Source organism: Doryrhamphus excisus, chromosome 11 (genome assembly GCF_030265055.1).
Source record: "Doryrhamphus excisus isolate RoL2022-K1 chromosome 11, RoL_Dexc_1.0, whole genome shotgun sequence".
NCBI lineage: Eukaryota > Metazoa > Chordata > Actinopteri > Syngnathiformes > Syngnathidae > Doryrhamphus > Doryrhamphus excisus.
In genome coordinates, this window is record NC_080476.1 from 12,201,024 (window position 1) to 12,224,046 (window position 23,023).

General features: G+C 43.1%; 2 protein-coding genes and 1 long non-coding RNA gene across 16 annotated transcripts in view; 1 reads left to right on the forward strand and 2 right to left on the reverse strand.

Moving 5' to 3' along the window:
* The window catches only part of LOC131138124 (uncharacterized), a 141,042-nt gene extending 130,654 nt beyond the window's left edge, over nucleotides 1-10,388 (reverse strand). For 6 of the 10 annotated variants that reach the window (XR_009132045.1, XR_009132043.1, XR_009132044.1 and 3 more), the window contains exons 1-2: nucleotides 10,248-10,369; nucleotides 9,918-10,030 (exon numbers count right to left, since the gene is read on the reverse strand). Coding sequence is in view for 5 of the 10 variants with exons in the window: in XM_058086776.1 (XP_057942759.1) it covers nucleotides 9,918-10,026 (109 nt within the window). In the remaining 5 variants the exon portion in view is untranslated. Of the gene's footprint in view, nucleotides 1-9,917; nucleotides 10,048-10,247 lie in introns of all 10 variants that reach the window. The other 4 variants (XM_058086778.1, XM_058086777.1, XM_058086779.1 and 1 more) reach the window with 1 other exon arrangement.
* Nucleotides 1-23,023, forward strand: part of si:dkeyp-23e4.3 (rho GTPase-activating protein 7) — a 44,295-nt gene that overhangs the window by 20,441 nt on the left and 831 nt on the right. The window contains exons 1-16 of one of the 3 annotated variants that reach the window (XM_058086768.1): nucleotides 4,374-4,530; nucleotides 11,695-11,766; nucleotides 11,848-11,929; nucleotides 12,765-12,828; nucleotides 12,916-13,502; nucleotides 13,627-13,828; nucleotides 14,589-14,945; nucleotides 15,011-15,324; nucleotides 15,790-15,966; nucleotides 17,444-17,603; nucleotides 17,671-17,869; nucleotides 19,369-19,582; nucleotides 19,661-19,775; nucleotides 19,847-20,080; nucleotides 21,467-21,696; nucleotides 21,965-22,138. In XM_058086768.1, the coding sequence (XP_057942751.1) occupies nucleotides 4,518-4,530; nucleotides 11,695-11,766; nucleotides 11,848-11,929; nucleotides 12,765-12,828; nucleotides 12,916-13,502; nucleotides 13,627-13,828; nucleotides 14,589-14,945; nucleotides 15,011-15,324; nucleotides 15,790-15,966; nucleotides 17,444-17,603; nucleotides 17,671-17,869; nucleotides 19,369-19,582; nucleotides 19,661-19,775; nucleotides 19,847-20,080; nucleotides 21,467-21,696; nucleotides 21,965-22,138 (3,194 nt within the window). In that variant the 5' untranslated portion in view covers nucleotides 4,374-4,517. Of the gene's footprint in view, nucleotides 1-4,373; nucleotides 4,531-11,694; nucleotides 11,767-11,847; nucleotides 11,930-12,764; nucleotides 12,829-12,915; nucleotides 13,503-13,626; nucleotides 13,829-14,588; nucleotides 14,946-15,010; nucleotides 15,325-15,789; nucleotides 15,967-17,443; nucleotides 17,604-17,670; nucleotides 17,870-19,368; nucleotides 19,583-19,660; nucleotides 19,776-19,846; nucleotides 20,081-21,466; nucleotides 21,697-21,964; nucleotides 22,139-23,023 lie in introns of those variants that run through there. The other 2 variants (XM_058086769.1, XM_058086767.1) reach the window with 2 other exon arrangements.
* Nucleotides 14,446-22,251, reverse strand: LOC131138125 (uncharacterized). 3 transcript variants are annotated; one of them, XR_009132048.1, is made up of 9 exons: nucleotides 21,948-22,251; nucleotides 21,604-21,688; nucleotides 19,874-20,002; nucleotides 19,647-19,809; nucleotides 19,363-19,556; nucleotides 18,394-18,592; nucleotides 15,752-18,314; nucleotides 14,989-15,270; nucleotides 14,446-14,880 (listed from the first exon to the last, which is right to left on the reverse strand). It is a non-coding gene; the product is annotated as an uncharacterized LOC131138125 (long non-coding RNA). The 3 variants fall into 3 exon arrangements; XR_009132047.1 differs by lacking the exon at nucleotides 19,647-19,809 and having other exon boundaries at nucleotides 19,363-19,593; nucleotides 19,840-19,957; XR_009132046.1 differs by lacking the exon at nucleotides 19,647-19,809 and having other exon boundaries at nucleotides 19,363-19,593; nucleotides 19,840-20,002.

The following is a 23,023-nucleotide window of genomic DNA, read 5'->3' on the forward strand; positions in this document are numbered from 1 at the left end:
TACATTTCTTTTTGTTTAATCGCCTGTCATCTTTTTAAGCATTAATACACAAAATTACATGTCTAATGTGCATTTTTAGAGGATTTATTAAGGCATTTTATTAAGGAAATGAAGAGGAGCATTACTGCATGCATACAAATGATGCATACATTCTAATTAATGATCAACATTGAAGTAAACAAGACCACAAAACTTGGCACTGCAGTGATTGGATACCAAGAAGGAAGACAGGAAAAAATGCTCAGTTTTACTTTACTTTAAAATTTGTATTACATAAATTGTATTTTAATGTCATTTTTGACCAGCTGTCTGTGACCCATGAAGAATGAAACCAGAACCCAATTTTGGGAGTCATTGCCTGAAATGATTTCTTGGAATATAAAACACTTTTTATTCATCAAGATGGAACTATCAGTATCATAAAGCTTTTATCAAATCTGATATTGTTGATGTAACAGAAAGTGTAAAAAGAAGTTTAAGAACCGTATAATAAAATTAAATGAAACGATTCACGCGTTGGTGTGACTGAGGCGTAGTATATCAGAAACTGGAAATCACATCAAACCTTATGGATTGTGCGCTTCACATTTTGAAGTGACTGAACTATCATAAGATATTTTGAGCGCATGAAAAGCTGCTATCGGTAGTATCAATCTTTCTGTATCAAGCCGTAAATAGAAAAAAATGGAAGGCTATGCAGGGGAGAGGGCATTTTGATACATTTTGTGCAATAAGGATGCTAAAATTAATCCATATAGGTGACAGTCGTCCCTTGTGTTTTTCAGAAATTGATTTATTAATGATGCATACTGAAACGCAAGTCATTTGTAGCACTACGTTACATGAATGAGAAACCCATCCTTATTCAATTCCCCTACCTTGCACTCGGATGCAGAGAGACACAAGGTTCTACTCCCATTCAGTGTGGAAGTGGTATATTAGTGGCTTCTTACGTCGTCCTTCTTCCCACTCTTCCCACCCTTTCTTAGGTTTAGAAGGAATAAAAGTCCTCGTAGCATAATAGTTGTGGAATTCAGTGTAATTCAGGGATCAATTCCACCACCACCCTCGGTGGAATGCATGCATGCATCCGTGCATGCGTGGGTTTTCTCCAGGTACTCTGGTTACCTCCCACATTCCAAAAACATGCTAGGGTAATTAGCGACTCCAAATTGTCCATAGGTATGAATGTGAGTGTGAATGGTTGTTTGTCTATATGTGCCCTGTGATTGGCTGGCCACCAGTCCAGGGTGTACCCCGCCTCTCGCCCGAAGACAGCTGGGATAGGCTCCAGCACCCCCACGACCCTTGCGAGGAAAATGCGGTAGAAAATGAATGAATGAATTAATTAATTAAAAAAAGACCAGGGTTCAATTCCACCTTCGGCCATCTCTGTGTGGAGTTTGCATGTTCTCCCCGTGCATGCGTGGGTTTTCTCCGGGTACTCCGGTTTCCTCCCACATTCCAAAAACATGCTAGGTTAATTAGCGACTCCAATTTGTCCATAGGTATGAATGTGAGTGTGAATGGTTGTTTGTCTATATGTGCCCTGTGATTGGCTGGCCACCAGTCCAGGGTGTACCCCGCCTCTTGCCTGAAGACAGCTGGGATAGGCTCCAGCACCCCCTGTGACCCTCGTGAGGAAAAGTGGTAGTAAATCAATGAATTAATGATTTTTTTTTTTTTTTTTAAGAGCTGAGGGGCCAAGAATAGCCCCAGGGCTGTGCTTTGGACACCCCAGTCTTTTCTATGTCTGCCATCACTGGTTCCATTCTGTGTTGGTATTACACAAATATTTTTTTTTTTGTTGTTTTTCAACTAAAGAAAAAAAACAGTGTACCACTGTGCTATTACAGAATTTATTAATTAAACCCACAAGGATCTATGTTAAAAAAAAATATATTATATTGGTGCCTTTCAGTCGACAGACGCTAACACTCTCATAATATTTAGCTATTTTAACAAAATTAGCTTGGTCCTTGACATGTTCAGCACGTACTGAAGACGTGCAGGGAAAAGTCAGATTAAGTTCAGTTGAAGTGTTTTGGTACGAAGCACTGTTCACAGGGTGAGGCGCATTTTGAGAGGGAAGGACACTTCCTGTCCGGGCTGCATCGGAAATACCGAACCCCCAAAGCCTCAGAGGCTGGATTCAGACGAGCCTCTGTGCAAACACACGTTTACACAAATAAGTCAACTGGAGCACACACACACACACCGCAGCACACATGCAAAAAAAAAAAAAAAAAAAAAAGAAATGTGGATTTTGCTGGGGTAAAACACAGCAAGCACCTCTTACAGCGTAGCACACACGAGCATGCACACAGACTCCCATCCGTTGGGAGTATTGTTGGATTCTTCCTCTTCTGACGCCCGTGAAGCTCAGGAAAAGGAAATGCAGTCTTGTGTAACCTTTCAACACAGACATGGAGAAAGAGAGAGTATGGCGGAGCCCATAACAAACTGCCATAAATCCTACTTTTTTGAAGGCATATCATTCCTGGAAACGTTGGTAGAATTCGGAGGTGCCACTGTTGAAGAGTTTCTCCCAACAAAACTATGAAAAAGTTCATTAGCCGTTAAAAAACTGTTTGCTCCCCCACTTGGTAATTAATGTAGCGATTTATAGAGACCTCTCTTTCACTCTGAAGGTGTTTATTCACATTTTGAAAGCCCGTACGCAAACACCTACGCGTTAAATGGAAGGCCATTACCGCTTAATGGTATACCTTGGACTGAGAGGAGATGAAACCCTGAAGAACTACAAACTGTGCGAGCACAGTAAAGGGACTTTATTCTCCTCGTGTTACGGCATTGGCCTTTTCATTTAGTCTGAGTGCCTCTTTTTTTTTGCCAACGGTAATTTCCTGTTGTCTCTATTTGTAATTGGACAATCAAGAGACTGTGGAGTCTCTGCGTTTTAAGACTAGGAGTCAAAAGGGTAGGAATGATTGTGTTTTGGCTAATTTGGGAATCCTGCTGGAAATGGATGTGACGACACAATACCTTTCCATTCACCATTCACAAGTTTTGAAAAGAATTTAAAATTAGATGTTGCTAAGCAAACTTCGGAACTTCTCCATGTGTTCCGTTTGTCTGTGTTCAAAATAACCTTTCACGAAATTGTCACAAATTCGCAGAAATGGAAGAACCCATTCAATTTTGGGGGGGATCCGGGTCCCCGTCAGGAGCCATCCATGTGGCGGTGTTTTTTTTGTTCAACTCCGAAAAATACATTGCAGCGGAGTGTAAAACTTGTAATGCACAACTCATACGGTGGCACAGAACTGGGATGTTTAATACAAGCAACTTCATTGTGTATTTGAAGAAGGATTTAGCATCACTACAGCTTCCTCTCGTAAATAAATCTATACACCAGATGGGTTAATTTTTTCTGATAACTACTGTTTCGGACTACGCCTGTCACGATAACACATTTTGCTGGACGATAGCTATACTACAAATTACTGCCGTTGAACGATAATATTCATTCATTCATTCATTCATTTTCTACCGCTTCTACCGCAGAATGGTACCAGTGATGGCAGAAAAGACTGGGGTGTCCAAAGCACAGCCCTGGGGCTATTCTTGGCCCCTCAGCTCTTAAAAAAAAAAAAAATCATTCATTCATTCATTAATTTACTACCGCTTTTCCTCACAAGGGTCACAGGGGTGCTGGAGCCTATCCCAGCTGTCTTCGGGCGAGAGGCGGGGTACATCCTGGACTGGTCGCCAGCCAATCACAGGGCACATATAGACAAACAACCATTCACACTCACATTCATACCTATGGACAAATTGGAGTCGCCAATTAACCTAGCATGTTTTTTTGGAATGTGGGAGGAAACCGGAGTACCCGGAGAAAACCCACGCATGCACGGGGAGAACATGCAAACTCCACACAGAGATGGAATTGAACCCTGGTCTCCTCGCTGTGAGGTCTGCGCGCTAACCACTCGACCGCCGTGCCGCCCTGAACGATAATATAGTCAATGTTATTTTCAGACCATTTTTCATTAATGTAATGGTAATATATAATGCGAGTACACCATATTGAACAAGCAAAAACATTTGTGACCCTCAGTGGGGCCGTGACAGACAATAATTGAGAACCACTGGCTTTGCCTAATATAGCTGATAGTTGACCTGACCGGCAGCCACACCACAATGCCTCATAAAAATCCCAGAAATATGAACAGCTAAATTCCCCATTGATGCTCACATGTCGGGAGTTTTTCCCCTTAGAGTTATTTTTAGGACACTGCCCTCCCTCTACTTGCTGTTTGGATGGTCGGGTCCTGGTCGGAGGAGGAAGGGGAGTGGCAGAGAGGGGAAATGTCTAACAATGACTTTATTAACATGATGCCCAACAACCGCCAGCACAGCAGGGCTTTACCGCATTGCTCTCACTCAGGATATAAGACTTTTCACTTTGGATTTAATTCTATTACTGTTTTTTTTTGTATTCTCTTCTGTCTGCTTTTCACCAAATGGAAGTTTGCTAACAGGCTTCAAGCATGTTGATCACAAGTGAGTAGCGTTAATTGCACTGTCTTGCTCTCTGATGACAGCTGCTGTTTAATAGCATTTATGAAGATAAGCAGGTGATTGGTGTTGAATTAGCATAATGAGCTGCAATTAACTTTGGCTACTATAATCATGTGAAAGTGGATGGCAGACATTTCATAAGAAGCTACATACAACAGACGCTGTGGAATATATTTTCAGATTGAATGAATGTGAGGGAGTTCATCTTGGGAAAAAAAAAAAAGAATTCAAAGCATTTGTGGGTGATCAAGTTGTGTATTGTTTGAAGGCTGCGTGGGCCAGGAAGCAGTGAAGAACAAAAAGCTTTTTCTCATGAAAGAATGCATGTGGGCTCTTGGTAAAAGCACTCTGTTGTGCACTCATGATCACATTAATCGTGTTAATTTGCGTAAATGCCGTGTAACAGTTAGTCTTTCCGTTGCATAATACACGGTCACCAGCGTGTCCCGCCTATACTTAAGGATGATATTCCGTGACGGCGCCTCTCAATAGACTCGTGACGTTTTTCTTGCGGGGTTTCGGCTAGCCTCCATGTCCAGACTGATTTTCTACCACAGAACAGTTAACCACTGTATAGTTTAGTCCAGGGGTCTCAAACACGCGGACACTAGTTTGAGGCCCCCGCCTTGATATGAAAGTTTAATGTTAGTGCGGCCCACGCAAGTTTGATATGGATGCTGTATGGTATCATGTACCCAGAAAAAATTATTAAGTTTGATTAATGTTCATGTTAAAGGTTAAACAACTGTTAATAGTTATCCTCCCTATCCGTGTGGAAGTGGTAAGTTTTTGGCTATTTAAGTTTAAAGGAAATAACTTGAAGGCTACCGTTTAGGTCGCTAGCTCTCTAGTTTGCGAGTTAGCATGTGTCTCAAGACCCCGCAGTTGCGCAATATGTTGTAAATAAAAAAAGTATAAATGTGACTATAGTCGTGTTTTGTCATGTCTACAGGGCTCTAATAATGCTTTGTTCATTTTAATCTGAAAAAAATAATTTGTCTACCCACCAACTATATGTTGTTTCTTAAGTTTTTATTATTTGGTGTTTTATTATTATTATTATATTTATTTATTACTGATTGATTGATTTTCTTTATTCTTGATTTGTTTATTTATTTTCATCTTATTTTGTGTAGAAAAATAAAAATTAGGATATTTGAGAACAGTGGAATGTTTTATCAGAGCTTTTCTTGTAGAAAATCGGAACAAAAGCAAAGTTTATTCATTTTTCTGTTTTTAATAAATGCGTTTTTTTGGGGTTTTTTTTTTTTTTTTTTTGGGAAAACCTGATGCGGCCCAGCCTCGCCCAGACCCTAGCTCCAGTGGCCCCCAAGTAAATTGAGTTTGAGACCCCTGGTTTAGTCTGTAAGGTTTAAGTGTGCTCAGACCAGTGCTTCTCAAATAGTGGGGAGAACCCCACATGGGGGGACCCACTGTGAGGTGTTGGGGCGATAAGAGAAAAAGAGGCTTTCAGTGTCAATGTCTTCATGCATCGCCTGCATGCATGGTATTTATACTTGAACGATACACACAGTGGCCTAATGGTTAGCATGAGATTTGGAAGATCTGGGTTTGAATCTGTGAAGTTTACATGTTCTCCGGCTTCCTCACATATTCCAAAAATATGCATGTTAGGTTAATTAGCAACTGGAATGGTTGTTTGTCTATACGTGCCCTGCAATTCATTGGTGACCAGCGGCATAGATGATGGATACACAGGCCTCCAGCTAGGTGGCAGCAGTGCTGAAACTAATCAACAGGATGTTGATGTGTACGAATCATTATACCTCTGCCATCAACTCATACCTCGCTTCCTCCCTGCTGTTGTGTCAACGGGCAAGCCACTTCACCCACCTCGCCTCCAGTGCAGTCCACACTGGCATATAAATGTTAATGAATGTTTGGTGGTGGTCAGAGAGGCGGATGGCGCGAATTCAGTATACCCGAGGGCAGCGGTGGCTGCAGATGTAGATAACAACCACCAGTGTGTGACTGTGGAGTTGAAAGAATAATAGGTTTCCCAGTGAAGCGCTTTTTTGTATCTCGGAAGGCACTGTATAAATCAAATCCATTACTATTCAGTGTTACCCGTGCATTCATGTCTTGGGACTGCCACAAATAGATTTGACACTACTTGTTCACCCTTGCACATAAACACATTATAATGGGACTGTCTGTGAATGTAGCTTGTTGAGGGACACAGTGGGTGGTAGTATGCAGCTTAACTTCGCTTTTTGACACACCTCATATGCACATGATGTGCCAGAGAATAAGAAGACGCAGCAAGAGGGACCAGCGAGTTATCGTACATTGTTTAAAAAAAAAAAAAAAAGCGACCGATCAACTGCTCGTCTTACAGGTGGCTTCATCTTGTGACATTTTTTTGACACAAGACGGAGACAAAAATGACTAAAAAATAAGCGACATTTTGATTTGATTCTCATGGTTTTTTTTTTCCTCACAACATTATTCCTCTCTGCTGCAGCGTCCAAGTACAATTACAAATCATAATTACATGCAAATTGTTTAATGATATCATAACATCATCCTCCTACCTACCATTGCTACAAATACAACATTGGAAAACACTGTTATTGCTTAAAATAAAATCAACACACATTTCTCTCAATATGCTGCTTGTGAGTTTTGTGCTACTTCGGAGGCACATTTTTTTCTAAAAAAAAAAAAGAATTATGCAAACTGTACAACTTCTGGGGTGTTAGATTTAGGAGTCTGTGTATTTATATTTGTAGCGCAGACATTTCCCATACTTTTTTTTTTGTCTGTGGTTTGTACATGTTGACATTTTGACACTCTGCTGTATTCCTGTCAGTTTGAGTCACAGGGCTTCTTGATCATGTTTACTGTAAAGCAGCTACACTTGTGCTGGATGCAAAAAGGAATCAACACAAACCGCTGAGACGCGTCACGACCTGTTTGTTTGGAAATATTCCCCGGCTGTCGCTCCAGTTTGCTTCATGGTGTAGCTCGGGAGAGTTTATCCCAACTCATTAAAGCGGAGTGCACAAGTACAAACGATTTGGTGGGTGGGGGGCCGTGAATTCAGTGGAGTTGTATTATCACTGACAGTCGTGTTGAGTGTGTGTTGTTAACGCATAGCAACAGAGGGCTGGCATTAGATCACAATCCAATGTGTGTGTGTGCAGCATAACCTGAGGAAACTTCCATATTACTACAGACAATTTGTTTGTTTGTGTGCTACATCCAGTGTGTAGCTTTTGAATGTAATTCCTAACAAGGTGTATGTAAGCATATTCTTGTTTTTTTGCAGGAATTCAAAGTTGTATGAAAAAAAACATAAAAACAAAATTAGAATAGTATTCTTTTTATTAGTAATATCCCAATATTTAGAGTCACCAATTATCCTAACGTGCATGTTTTTGGAATGTGGGAGGAAACCGGAGTACCCGGAGAAAACCCACGCATGCATGGGGAGAACATGCAAACTCCACACAAAAATTGCAGGAGGTCATTACTTAATATTACAGTCTGACTCAGTGACCTCTCACAAAGAACGCTAAACTCATCAAGTATACGAACAAATACCAATACGAGTTAATTAACCAACGTTTTTCGTCTGAGCAAAGCATTTCATTGGAGGACAAGTGCCGTAAAAAATGGATGGATGGCGCTGTAATGCTGTCTCTGTCCAAGAGAGGGAGCCAGAGGAGCCCAGAGCAATGCTTTGAGTTATATATACACACACACGTTAGAATAGTTATAATTATTCTAAACTCATATTGGTAGTTGTTTGTATACTTCTTAGGTATACCTTTTAAGCGTTTAGATTTTTAATGGGTTGACAAAGTACTGACTTATACAAATGAAATTACAGTCATTTTATTTAATTTGGAATATGGACAGTTCATAATTAACTGAGAAAGGAAACATAGCGGTTTTGAATGCATTCCTAGTTTGCTAAACTGCCTTCCGACACACGATTAATCTCAAAATCCTTATTTCATATCACATTTAGATGAAAATGTACATTGCATTTATTATTATAATCGAAAACAACTAATTTGCTTGCTCACTTTACCTGCATAAAGTGGTGGAGGATTAAGTGTATAAGAGGTCAGCTAAGCACCTTAAATGAATGCACTGTGATACAATCAATAAGAAAATATGCAGTCAGAAGGTTAATAAGTTTCTGTTTCATTTGACAAGTACGATGTTTTTTTTGTGTGTGTGTTACTTTATACAAAATGTAATTACACTGTCTCTTAGGTAATTAAGATGAGGTCAGAGGGTGTCGTACACAGTGTGCAGTTCAGTCATTAGCACAACAAAGTTATCTTGGTTTGGGTTATTGCACATCTCATAATAAATGTATGGCCCTGCGCTGTAAAAGATGATACAAAGATTGGGCTCACTGATCCTTTTCATAATTAAAGTTTCTCCGACAGCACCAACATGGAGACTTTTCGGCAGTTTCAAAGATTTTGAATTTCTTTTTCTGGGTTTTCTGGGGAGAAATCTGAAAGACATACTGGGTCTGTGCTAATGCAAGCTAACGCGGCGCTGAGTGAAGGACATTACAGCCACGGGATGCGTCACTGGAAATCAAATCCACCCCGAGAAGAAGGCGCAGAAGACAGAGTAATATTGTCGGAATATGACGATCTCAGTTGACAGCAAGTTATGCAAGAAATGTAAAATAGACAGAAATAGAAAAAAAGCAAGGCGTTACCGGAAAAAGAGCTTGAAAAATGATGCTAATTGATGCTTGCCCTAATTAGCGACTGTAAGCCCGGCGAGGAAGAAAACACTCCACACCTGTCAGAAACAACAATGAACTTCCAACCAAGCCTTTTTGTTTCACTCGCCTGCTGACTCCACTCCATGTTTACGTAAGCGATGATATCTGCTGGGTAGCTCCCGTTTCGCTATCACCCTAGTCGGTAAAGGCCTCTTCCTTTTTCCAAATGACTGTGTGTGTCAAAGGAAGTTGTGGTTTGGTCCCTCTGGACTCTGATAAGAGATTTGGATGCATGATTACCGCGACCCCGCCTTGCTAGCGTATGGAGCCGCACGACATATGGTTGGAGGAATTGCATAGTTAGAGGCTTAGTCGACCATTTTGTTTTTAGGCCTTTTCGGATGCCATAGCACATAACCGGATGAAACTATTCCACCCATAAAGCTTTCTGAAAAAAAAAACATCCTGCATATTAACTAAGCTACAATCTCATGCAGTTAATTTACAAAAACTAAAGTGGTTAATACAGTGAGACTGGGCCTAAGTTTGGGTGTTTTGTATAAAATAGTTTCCAATGTATATTCCTGTTTAACTGTAATAAATACATCCACAAAATAGCACGTGCACAATAAGTCCACTGGGTACTCACAAATGATTAGGGATGCCGGGATCTCGTATGGATATGAAGCAGCACCACTCAGCAGGCTTGCACAGGAACATAGCAACAGTACGGCAAAACACATCTCAGCAGGGCCCATCCATCTGGAAAGCATCATTTCCTTTAAGCACACAAACGCAACTGAGCTAAGATGAAACACATAATGTTATATGTAGCGTTAGCTTTAACTGGACATGCATAAATTAATGATACCAAGGGCTAATCACATTACATGTGCATGCTAGGCCAACTAGTGATTGCTAAATGGCATTACATTTACATCCTCTACTGCTACAATAAGTAGTTAAAGCATACAATCACCTTTTGCAGTTCACAAGAAGTTAATATTGGAACCACAGGTAGTCGACCATTGATGATAAGCTTATTTGTTACTACTTGCTCTCTGTGCTTCCGGGTCTGTCTGTCTGTTTAACCTCTTAGCTCCGCCCCCCGACACTTTCGATTGGCTGCCATGTTCACAGAGACCCAATGGCAATATAGATATAAAATGACTGACAGACTGCTACTAACGAGGTACATTGACAACAAATCATGCTGTACATCAACCACACTTTGAAATATTGCAAACGACCATAAAAGGCTATTTATTCAACAATTAAAATGTAAATACAAAAACGTGTGTATTCCTCCTCCCTTCGTGGCTTGATTTTCTCTGTCTTCAAGGTGTAACACAGTCACAGCATGAAAAAGTCACCATTTACATTGTTTAAAAATGACAATAAAGATATTTTCAATAAAGATTTTTCAAAATAACACGTTTTAGAGCTGCAATTCTAATTATTATAATACACTCGTCCCATGCATTGTTCGAACATTGCTCCCTTGCTATATTGCGGATTTTCAAAAATGTATGAATTAATAATAGCTGTTTCGTGCTTGACTTTGAGCCATTATTACTCAAAAACTATTAGCATTCTGGTCATGAGGCACTGATGAGATTACATCACATTACATTGACACTGAATGGAGTCAATGTGGATGGAGTCATCCACAACATGTCTGACATGATAAAGTGAAAAAAGTTATCCTCCCATTTCATGTGGAAGTGGTACATATTTTTGGCTTCTTACTTTGCCCTTCTTCCGCACTATGTTTGAAACACTTTCTTAAGTTTAGAATACACAAATTAGAGTGAAAAAAAGTTATCCTCCTATTATGTGTGGAAGTGGTACATTTTTGGCTTCTTATGTTGTCTTTCTTAAAGCAGTGGCCATCTCTTGTGTCCCTGCAGTGATCACGTAGCCTGCACAATTGCCTGAATAATAGTGTAAAGGTGACTATGGGGGTGTTATATCATGTCTACAAGGCTCTAATAATGTTTGAAAATTTTATTTTAAAACAGGTTGTTTATGCTTTATGAAAATATTCAATTTACAAATATTGATACTTTGTGGAAATTCATCTATTTGGGGTGTGACATTTGTTTATTCAAGGAGACGACAAAGGCATGTATTTGAGCAGAGGCCGATATTTGAGGAAATACTGATATTTTTCTTAAGGTGTCCCTCTGTATCCTACCCACCGAAGCCGCCATCCCCTACGCTTAGCTTGTTAGCTGTAATTAAAATTGTCACAGATAATTACTTCCCTGTGTGCCCCCCCCCCCCCCCTTAGTCTTCTCAAATGCAAATTGAATTAAAGCTCATAAAGAGACGGCTGATTAAGTGCAAATATTTGTACTATTAAAGCAGCCGGAGCATGAAGTATTTGCAATGCAAGTCAAATGTTGTTTTTCCTGCTCTTGCAGAGATTGAAGCCAAGGAGGCCTGCGATTGGCTGCGAGCAGCCGGCTTCCCTCAGTATGCGCAGTTATTCAAAGGTAAATAAGGAAGCTTGCGCCACAACAGAAAACAATCCAAACCTAAGTCTTTAATCCGCATTCGTCTCATTTATGCATCAGACTGCAGGTTCCCGATAGATACCGAATTGGCCAAGAGGGATCACCGGTTCCTGGATAAGGATGCTCTGGATTCCCTCTGCAGGTATCACACTCATGGCTAGTTGGGTGATTACAGTTGGGAGTTTTGCTGTTGTCTGTCGAGACACAATGCCCACACACACACGAATGTTTACTCTGCTGGCTGTAGTCGATAATTACACACCATGCAGAAGCGCTCTAATGCTACTTGAAACACTTTGCAAGCTGCTCTAGCTTTTTTTTTTCTCCTTTACTGAGATTTGGCGGCTTTAGCTCTCTGTCTGCAAAGTTCTCTTCTGACAGGATGTGGCAGCAGTTTTCAGTTTTCGACGAAAAGTTACTACCATGTCATCATAACAAGTCATTAAACCAGAGCACCTTTTCAATGTACAGTAAACCTCGGATATATCGGATTCAATTGTTCCCACTGGTTTTGTCCGATATAAGCGAAATCCATTATATGCGTATACCGGAAAATGTCCGTTTTACGCATATATCGGATTTATATCCGGTATATGCGTAAATCGGATTTTATCCGTTATAAAAAGGCACTTCCTTGACTATGTTTCCAATGTACCTGGACGCGCAGGCAACGCTGCAAACGCTGCAAATGACGTCGTATAGCGGCCTGTCACGATTCGGCGAATCGGAGCGCCACGATGCGGCCATCCGATATATGCGAGGGAAATTTAATGGAAATGCATTGGAACGGGACTGGAGATTTTGTCCGAAATAGGCGAAATCTGTTATAAAAAATCCGATATATGCAATGAATTTTTATTGGAAATGCATTACAGAAAAATCGGTTCTTTTTTATCTTTCCGTTGTGAGCGAATTTCCAATATATCCGTGTCCGATATATCCGAGGTTTACTGTATATGGTTTCTCTTTCTTTACAGGCGATTAATCACTTTGAATAAAAGTGTGGAAATGAGGCTGGATTTGCCTAAACCAAAACATCAAGTGAGTGTTCGGCAGGGTGCTCGTGCTCGTAAAAAAAAGTGTTGTTTAATGACTGTAATGTGTAAATATTACCGGTTCCTCTTCCAGGTAGATGAAGACTTTATTGATGAAGATTTCTGCGCCATCAGCCCAAGTTGGACCTACGACAGGCAGATGCGACAATGGCGACGCATAGATTCTCCTATGGACTTCCTCCGCTTGTCTGACAGCTCCAGCACTACTCAGGACATATCTCTGTGTGATACCAGAGACCACCATGATGTCTGCTCCATCCACAGTTCCAGCAGCACCGAGAGCGAAAACCAAAACAGGCGCCATAAGAATCACAGAGAAGATGCTGTTAACCGAAGCATCGCAGACGATCAGGGGACCAGCAGAAGCTCATCACGCTGCTCCTCTTCAAATAAGGCTCCATCTCTGGATATCTCATTCAGTGGACCGCCTTCACCCGGAGGTGGAAGTGGCGGAGGGTCATCCATGAGTCTGGAAGCTGAGGCCTGCATCACAGAGAAACCACCTCGGAAAAAAGGCACCAGTCTGCTAAGGAAAATGGAGAAACTGCGGCTGAGAGGGACAACGGGTCTCCTCTCCCTTCCCAGGAACCACGGGAGTTTAGCTCAGCGGGGTGTCCGAGAAACTGAAAGTGACGGGAGGAATGAAATGGGTCCATCAAGGTGAGGGTTTGTTATCTTCCATTTCCACCACCAATCCTGACGTTTATTGGGAAATCCCACGACCCTTAGGGGCTAAACAACCATGTTCCGTTACAATATGCGTTCTTTTGATGTCATTTCCTAGCCATGCATCTTCATCACCGTCGTCGCCACACCCGATGAGCAGCAGCAGCAGCAGTAACAGCCATTCTGAGAGCAGCAGCGTTGTCAGTACGCCAAGCCCCGTCACGCGTGTCCGGAGTAACTGCAAACGCTGTAACAACGGTTCCGAAAACGGCAATGGAATGACACACAACAACAACCAGAACAGGAACACGGAAAACAAGGTCCGTAGACTTGGCGATGATGGATTTTCTGCCCATTGTTTATTATGCAGGCGGCACGGTGGTCGAGTGGTTAGTGCGCAGACCTCACAGCTAGGAGACCAGGGTTCAATTCCACCCTCGGCCATCTCTGTGTGGAGTTTGCATGTTCTCCCCGTGCATGCGTGGGTTTTCTCCGGATACTCCGGTTTCCTCCCACATTCCAAAAACATGCTAGGTTAATTGGCGACTCCAAATTGTACATAGGTATGAATATCCCGCCTCTTGCCCGAAGACAGCTGGGATAGGCTCCAGCACCCCCATGACCCTTGTGAGGATAAGCAGTAGAAAATGAATAAATGAATTAATCATTTGAGTGTTAAGTTGCTGTGTGATGAATTTAGTGCTGTTGTAAAGTAATGTGTTCTTTGAAAGGTGACACAGTGTGTCAGACCTCTTGAGATTTTCGATGGGCTGACAATTTTTGACTCCAATTTTTACTCCATAGGTATGAATGTGAGTGTGAATGGTTGTTTGTCTATATGTGCCCTGTGATTGGCTGGCGACCAGTCCAGGGTGTACCCCGCCTCCCGCCCAAAGACAGCTGGGATAGGCTCCAGCACCCCCCGCGACCCTCGTGAGGAAAAAAGCGGTAGAAAATGAATGAATGAATGAATGCTTATTATGCGTGGTATCCATCAAGGATCACTTCTCAGTCCTTTGTCATTTCATGTTATTTCCCCTTCTGTGTCCAATCGTCTGCCATCAATTGTCTTTCTCTCAGGACTACAAGGACCAGATCAACAACAACATCAGCCATGAGAGCCTGCTCTTCCACATCCCCCATGGACACAAACCGGGAACTTTCCCTACTTCTCTTGCACACAAACACAACCTCCTGTCCCCCATCATCGATGAAACCTCCATCAACTGGAGGACTGGTAGTTTCCACGGTTACCAGAGCCGCCGCAGTTTCCGTCGGGGCATGGCGTCGCCCGCCACGTCCTCGCCCTCTCCCTGCGACGCCGGCATACGGCTGAGTATCTACGATAACGTTCCAGATGACCACCAAATGTCTGAAAGTGAAGGTGGCAGCGGTGGAAGCGTTAGCGATGCAGAGCGAACGGGGGATGAATCCGAGGTGGGTAGACCGGTTGGGTTGCCGTAAGAACCAAATAACTCACCCCCGTTGTTTGGCTCTCGTAGGTAACTCGACTGTTAGTAGGCGAGGATGTATTCTCCGCTCTGGACACGGTTTTGGAAAGGATCAACGACCTCCAACAACTTGTCTCCACCTGGACTGAAAATCTATCTGAAGATGACTCTCAGCAAGATTCCACTTCCGCCTCCTCTTCTTCTTCTTCTACTTCCTCCTGCTCCCACGATTCACTGGCACATTGCTCTTCAGCCTCCTCACCTACTCACATCCATCTGGAGGTGCAGCATTCGGAGGATGAGGAGGAGAGCTGTGAGAAGATCAGAGACGAGTCAAAGACCACATCACCGCAAGACAAGAGCAGGTGAGAAAACTCTAAATGTTCCTCAGGTCATGAATGCTATTTCCTATTACACTTTCTACCCAAGGCTGTACGGTGAATGAGTGGTTAGCACGCAGAGCTCACAGCTAGGAGACCAGAGTTCAATCCCACCCTCGGCCATCTCTGTGTGGAGTTTGCATGTTCTCCCCGTGCATGCGTGGGTTTTCTCCGGTTTCCTCCCACATTCCAAAAACATGCAGGTTAATTAGCGACTCCAAATTGTCCATAGGTATGAATGTGAGTGTGAATGGTTGTTTGTCTATATGTGCCCTGTGATTGGCTGGCGACCCGTCACAGGGTGTACCCCGCCTCTCGCTCGAAGTCAGCTGGGATAGGCTCAGCAACCCCATGACCTTCATGAGGATAAGCGGTAGAAAATGAATGAATGACTTTCTACCCAGGCACATACCGTAAACAATCGCTTGCTTTTCTCGATGACTTTTCTAGCAGAGTCAGCCAGCAGCTGCACTGGTCCAGTGAGCAAAGCCTACCCGCCCTGCCAACCAGTCCAGGCGTGGAGAACCAGTCCGTCTCCCAGTTTCTTCTGCTGCAGAAGCTCGCCTTGCTCAAACTCACCACCCTAATGGACAAATACTCCCCATCCAGCAAGCAAGGCTGGAATTGGTAAGACGAGGAAGTCAGCTTGAAAATAAAGAAGAGGTTAAATTGAGAGTTTTGTTGGGACTGGGCAAAGGATAAATATGTTAGGCAACCTTAACATATTTTTTTTCATAAGGCTAAAAATAACCAATTAGCTAAAAATGTCATCTAATACTTCTCTACAAGAGAGGAGAAATATGATCTCAGGGAAGAAGTACATTTGAAACACTTATATGCAAGGACTACGTTAAAAAGCCATAGCATTTCAGTATGTGGAATCAAACTATGGGATGGATTGAGTAAGGACCTCAAACAATGCACAACGATGAACCAATTCAAGAAACAATACAAGCAGTTGATGTTTGCTAAATACAAGGATGAAGAGTCTTGAACCAGTCATGATGTGCTATATATATCACTATATTGACACTTACTATGGTACCCATTATGTCATTATATGGTCATATCACCTCCTACTTCGGTACGTGACAAAAATAAAATAAAAAAAACAAAAAAAAACAATTTAAACTATATTAGGAAAGCAGGAACAAATGCAACAGTTACTGATCGTAAAAGTACCAGATGGAGGGGTAGGATTTAATAAGCTTTGCTTCTTCCTACTCCTTTTGGACATGTGGAACTGTGAACTGATTATGTGATGCATTCAATTGTAATCTGATGCATGTTCAAATGAAATAAAACCATTACCATTACCCCTATTTTCAATATTTATCAATTATTCATGGATCAGGTGCGACCCGGCCCCTGCAGTAAAATTACTGTAAGTAGCAGCATGTTTCTTAACTTTGGGAAAAGCTTTCCCCCGGAGACGTAGAATAGTAAATAAAAGTTGTAAAATTAGCCCTCTTGAACTCCCCAACACTCAACGCGGTGCCAGGCAAAGTTTTCTTGGCAGAAAATGTTTTCTTTTAATCCTTATTTTTGAGTCATGACTTTGACTTCCGTGTCTTTTTTTTTTCCACGCTACTTTTGATCCAGTTCGACTAGCGAGTGATTGAATGCGCTTGGTGACCTAAAAGTGCACTTTAGGAAGTTTTCTACAAACCACGTGGTCTGTTGTTGAGAAAATAACTGCTCCCTTCATTGAAGCCAAAAAATGCTAAAAAGGAAATCATTAGGAATACAGCTGATTTTGCCTCTTTACATCCGAGAGGATTCATGGAAAAGGCGGGTGAGAGAGCTGGAAAGCTCCCGTGAAACAGGATGACGCGCCTAGCAAGAGATTCATTAGTGATTACCAAAAAAAAATAAAAAAATACTGAAATGTCCCAAAGTCTTTTCTTTGATGCCTTTCCATCATTTCCTGGTGTCATGCTTTTCCAGGCGGCACACACTGGAGACAAAAAAAAAAAATGGTGATTTGGCTCCTTCTTCAAAGAAGACAGATGCAGCCATGTTGAGTAGTTTCCGCTGCACCGGTCCAAGCTGTTTGATGGCCTCCTAAAAAATAGGATCTCATGAACATCTGTGTGGTCTACAGGACTGTTCCCAAATCACAGAGGAAGACTAAGGAGGCGCAGGCGAAAGAGCGGCGGGTTTTTGGTGTTCCTTTGCTTGTCAATGCACAGCAGACAGGAGAGCCCCTCCCTCCCAGTATTCTCAGGGCGCTTGTTTACCTGAGAACACAGTGTTTGGATCAGGTGACCTTCATGAAAAATGTCAAGTTATACCAAACAGAAACCAAATTAACTCAAAGTTTGATTTCAGGTGGGTCTTTTCCGGAAGTCAGGGTTGAAGTCTCGGATCCAGCACCTCCGCGAGATGCTGGAGTCCAACCCGGATGGCGTTTCCTATGACGGACAGTCAGCTTTCGACGTGGCCGACATGGTGAAGCAGTACTTCAGAGACCTGCCTGAGCCCATCTTCACCTTCAGGCTGTGCGAGTCCTTCCTCCATATTTACCAATGTGAGTGTGACGCACGTCATTTGTAGTCTACAATCAAATGGGAATTTTAAAGGAAAATATTTTCATACATTTTGCACTTCTGATCGTGACTGAAAGAACTAAATCACAGATACAAATGGCTGAGGCTGCACGGCGGTCGAGTGGTTAGCACGCAGACCTCATAATTAGGAGACCTGAGTTCAAGTCCACCCTCGGCCATCTCAGTTTGGAGTTTGCATGTTCTCCCCGTGCATGCGTGGGTTTTCTCCGGGTACTCCGGTTTCCTCCCACATTCCAAAAACATGCTAGGTTAATTGGTGACTCCAAATTGTCCATAGGTATGAATGTGAGTGTGAATGGTTGTTTGTCTATATGTGCCCTGTGATTGGCTGGCCACCAGTCCAGGGTGTACCCTGCCTGTGGCCCAAAGACAGCTAGAATAGGCTCCAGCACACTTGCGAACCTCCTGAGGAAAAAGCGGTAGAAAATGAATGAATGAATGAATGAATGAATGAATGAACGAACAAGGGACTGAAATGACTCACCCTAAGAGATAGGGGGAGGAGTTCAGTCATCCGGGAGAACCGCTGCTCCCTGGGGCATCTAGTCCGGATGCCACCTGGACGCCTCCCTCGTGAGGTGTTCTGGGCATGCCCAGCCGGGAGAAGGCCCCCGGGGCAGACCCTGGGAACGCCTTAGTGTCCTCATGGTGGAACTGGAAGAGTCAGTCGGGGACCAGGAAGTCTGTAAAAAGTATTATGTGATAAAATTATGGTGCATTAAAGGACCGTTGAAAAAATGCAAAATCTCAGTGCTGGAGGGAAAAATATTCTCATAAAAACATAAGCATGTAAGAATGGTGGGCGTTGTGAAACATGTATGCTATCATTATTTTTACATGTTATGATAATGTAAAGGCGGCACAGGGGTTGAGTGGTTAGCGCGCAGGCATCACAGCTAGGAGACCAGGGTTCAATTCCACCCTCGGCCATCTCTGTGTGGAGTTTGCATGTTCTCCCCGTGCATGCGTGGGTTTTCTCCGGGTACTCCGGTTTCCTCCCACATTCCAAAAAAAACATGCTAGGTTAATTGGTGACTCCAAATTGTACATAGGTATGAATGTGAGTGTGAATGGTTGTTTGTCTATATGTGCCCTGTGATTGGTTGGCGACCAGTCCAGGGTGTACCCCGCCTCTCACCCCAAGACAGCTGGGATGGGCTCCAGCACCCCCCGCAACCCTTGTGAGGAAAAAGCGCTAGAAAATGAATGAATGAATGATAATGTAAATGATGACGTCGTTTTCCGAGAAAAAAAAAAAATTGGACTAAAAATCTGTGAACTCCCGCATATTGCAAATTAGCCAATAAAGTTAGCGTTCATATGTTTTACATAAGCAGTTTGTGCTTCAGATGTGCTTGAATTTAACCTTGGAAAAGTATAAGAGCCTTCTACTCTGTAAGCAGTAAAACATTTATTTAAGTACTTCAAGTAATACTTTGCTCCTGCTTCTTACCTGCAGATTTCCCCAAAGATCAACAGCTGGTCGCGTCCCAGGCGGCTATCTTGCTGCTGCCCGATGAGAATCGGGAGGCGCTACGAACGATGCTCTTCTTCCTGCGAGACGTGGTGGCCTGCGTGGAGGAGAACCAGATGACCCCCACAAACATCGCCGTGTGCCTGGCGCCGTCGCTATTCCACCTCAACGCCCTGAAGAGAGATGCCGGTGCGGCAAGGTGAGCGGAGGCTGTCGGAAAACATGAATATGTCAGTTGATATACTTTTTTAATTCATAATTACTGATTTTGATGCAGATCGGGTCACAGGAAGCACAGCCTAGGCCGCCCGGACCAGCGTGATCTAAGCGAGAACTTGGCTGCCACCCAGGGACTCGCCAACATGATCACAGAAGCCCAGAGACTTTTTCAGGTAATGCCTACTCATGTCTTCCAGAATTGGACCCCTGTAAAGAACATTGCTGAAAAATTCATACCAAATAGATTCCAGAGTTCTGGCCGGCTCAGTACTTGAGCTCTGCAGGCCAGACCGATGATCTTCTGAAGGAGGTGGTGGGATCAGAGTCGCCCGGTTCTAGTAGATGTGAGGACGAGCTGGAGGACAGGAGGCAGAAGCTGCAGATGAGCACTCAGATCCTTCTGAAAGAAACCAGGGAGAAGAGCCGAGGCTGGGAGAACCAAACAGCTCCGGAGGATGTGACGCTGGCTGCCAAGAAGGTGAATAATATTGACTTTTCTCTCCAATTTCCCTAATATTTAGTCAAACTTAACTATGTTCTACTGATGATTACTACAGAACGGAAAAAGGTAGAAACCAACTTTTTTTTTTCCTGATGAAAGAAGAGAGTGGGAGGCACGGCGGTCTAGTGGTTAGCGCACAGACCTCACAGCTAGGAGGACCAGGGTTCAATTCCACCCTGGGCCATCTCTGTGTGGAGTTTGCATGTTCTCCCCGTGCATGTATCCGCTCAAACGGAAAGTTGTCAGGGTGCGTTCTTCTTCTTCTGTACTTTATTGGCGGTTGGCAAGCAAAAGAAAATAAAAAAATATAAAATATAAAACATGTACCGAGTTTAATTATAAAATATTAGCAAACTTAAATTTGATCCTTTCCTGGTTAAATTTTTCATATCGCATGCTCAGATATGACGTAACACGTAGCTCCAGACGTTCTTCAGTTTTAAAAATGGAGGCCAGCAATCGGCACTGGATTAAGCAAAGTTTGTTTTTGATTCAAACTAAATTTCAAGAATGGCGGCACGGCGGTCTAGTGGTTAGCGCACAGACGTCACAGCTAGGAGGACCAGGGTTCAATTCCACCCTCGGCCATCTCTGTGTGGAGTTTGCATGTTCTCCCCGTGCATGCGTGGGTTTTCTCCGGGTACTCCAGTTTCCTCCCACATTCCAAAAACATGCTAGCTTAATTAGGTAGGTATGAATGTGAGTGTGAATGGTTGTTTGTCTATATGTGCCCTGTGATTGACTGGCGACCAGTCCAGGGTGTACCCCACCTCTCGCCCAAAGACAGCTGGGATAGGCTCCAGCACCCCCCCGCGATCCTCATGAGGAAAAAGCGGTAGAAAATGAATGAATGAATGAATGAATGAATGAATACATTTCAAGACTGGACAAACGAAAAACTGGCAATACGGAATTATTCCAACAAGTGAAAGAACAACTCGGGGAAGTCGGTATCACGTGATGTTGGTGTTTACGCTTTACTGGGCATGCCCCATTGACTAGTCTGGTTGATTATAGCGACGCATGTAGACAAGAGATTGGAATATTCCTTTCCATGGATGCCATTGTTTCCGGAAAAGTCATTCGGAAAGACTCCTCATGTAAACATGGCAAGTGTCGAGTGTCCGTGGTGTAAAAACTGGCAGAGCAATGTAATATCGGTCCGTGTGGCAACACCTAGCTCGTTCCTCCTATAGACTTAGTGATGTTTTCCAATGTAAAAAAACGTGGCTCAAAAAAGGTTGAAAAACACTAATATATACCATGTCTATACAGCCGTAGCACACAATACTCAGTGTGCCTTGAAAAATCAGTCAAAATCATCAATTGGGATTATGTTAATAATATGTGTTTTCTCTGCAGATGGATAATGGTTGCCCCCTGTGGATGTGGCGTGGCTCAGTGGAAGTGGAAGCCCACCAGGAGGATTTGTTTCACCGTCTGCTTCGGGAACACGAGCAATGGGAGGGAGCCTTGCACCAGCCCGCCGTAATACACACCTTGGATAAAGATGCTGAGGTCTATCGCTACTTCCTCCAGGGACAGGGTCACGGTCTGGGGTCCTGCTCGTCCCGGGAGTACCTCCTGCTCAGGTAAGAGAAGAAAGAATACTCAGAAAAGTGACAGTTTGATTTCAAGACTGGGATGTTTTTTGGTGTGTGTGTGTGTGGTAACGGGGCTGATGAATATTTAATCCGAGCCTCAAGTAAGATGAGACTTGACAGCATGTGTGTTTTGCATTTGTAGCCCATTGCCTCATGCGTTTTTTTTTTTGTCCAGCACGTGAACTTTTAGTTACCTCACCGTGAGATCTTAAAATCAGCACTCTTTACTTTATACTCACCGCTATTCTTTCTTTAGGACCTGGCAGACTGATCCTTCCTGCGGCCCACTTCATATATCCTCTGTGTCTATTGACCACCCCGAGGTGCCAATAGAGGGGGTCAGAGTCCACACACACTCCTGTCTCTACCTGCTGCAATCCATCGGAGTTAGGAGGACTCGGCTGACGCACTTGTGTCGAACTGATGTAAAGTACGTACATTGTACAGTACATTGTACAGTGCATTGTAAAGTATCTCAAGTTTGTTTCTTTGTTGGGCTTCAGGCTACAAGCAGCATTGGGCTAGCATTGATTAGCATTAGCGGTCCCGGGATCCCATTTCTCTCGCCAAAATAAAGCAAAGTTCCTCGGGGCTGAAGTGCAAACACGAGGAAATAGCAGCATTATGGTCTAAAATGGAAATCCGCTTTGAGATCCCTTTTCTGTCGCCAAAATGTTATTGGTACAGAGCAGCCATATTGGTAGATGACTTGGTATCAGTTTCTTTGAATAAGCGATCACAGGGAAATTGCATGCGATTTTTTTTTCCCCGTCTCGTCCAGCCATTGAGGCAGATAGTATTGTTATTCTCAATGCCCTTACATTGCATATGATTTTAAACGTGTGTAACGTTAGCACACATCCTACCTCTCATCTTTTCTATTGGAATAGCAAGCAATAGCGAGTGACAACAACAATAGCGTTTCAAGTGACACGGCGAGCGTGACACGTGTTCACATTTCACTTGTGTCGCAGCTCCGACCGAAGTGAGAAGCTTTCAGAGATAAAATCAAAGTCCTGTTCCGCCGGAGCGATGCTGTAAGGAAGAGAGCGGAAAACTCCCCCGAGGGAGGAGACGCTTCCTTCTCACTCCCCCCCTTGATGAGTCTGCCATCCTCTTTGCCATGATGACAGTCTTTCTTAACTACGTGGTGTGATTCGGGGTAAGGCGTCAACTCTGGTGCTTTAAGGTCAGCAGTTCCTATTTCCTCCAGAGGAAGAAATGTCAACCAATCTCCAGGAAACTAAAGCCTTGTTTACATCGTGTAATATATGTCACACCAATACGGTACCAATAATCAATAGCTTATTTATAT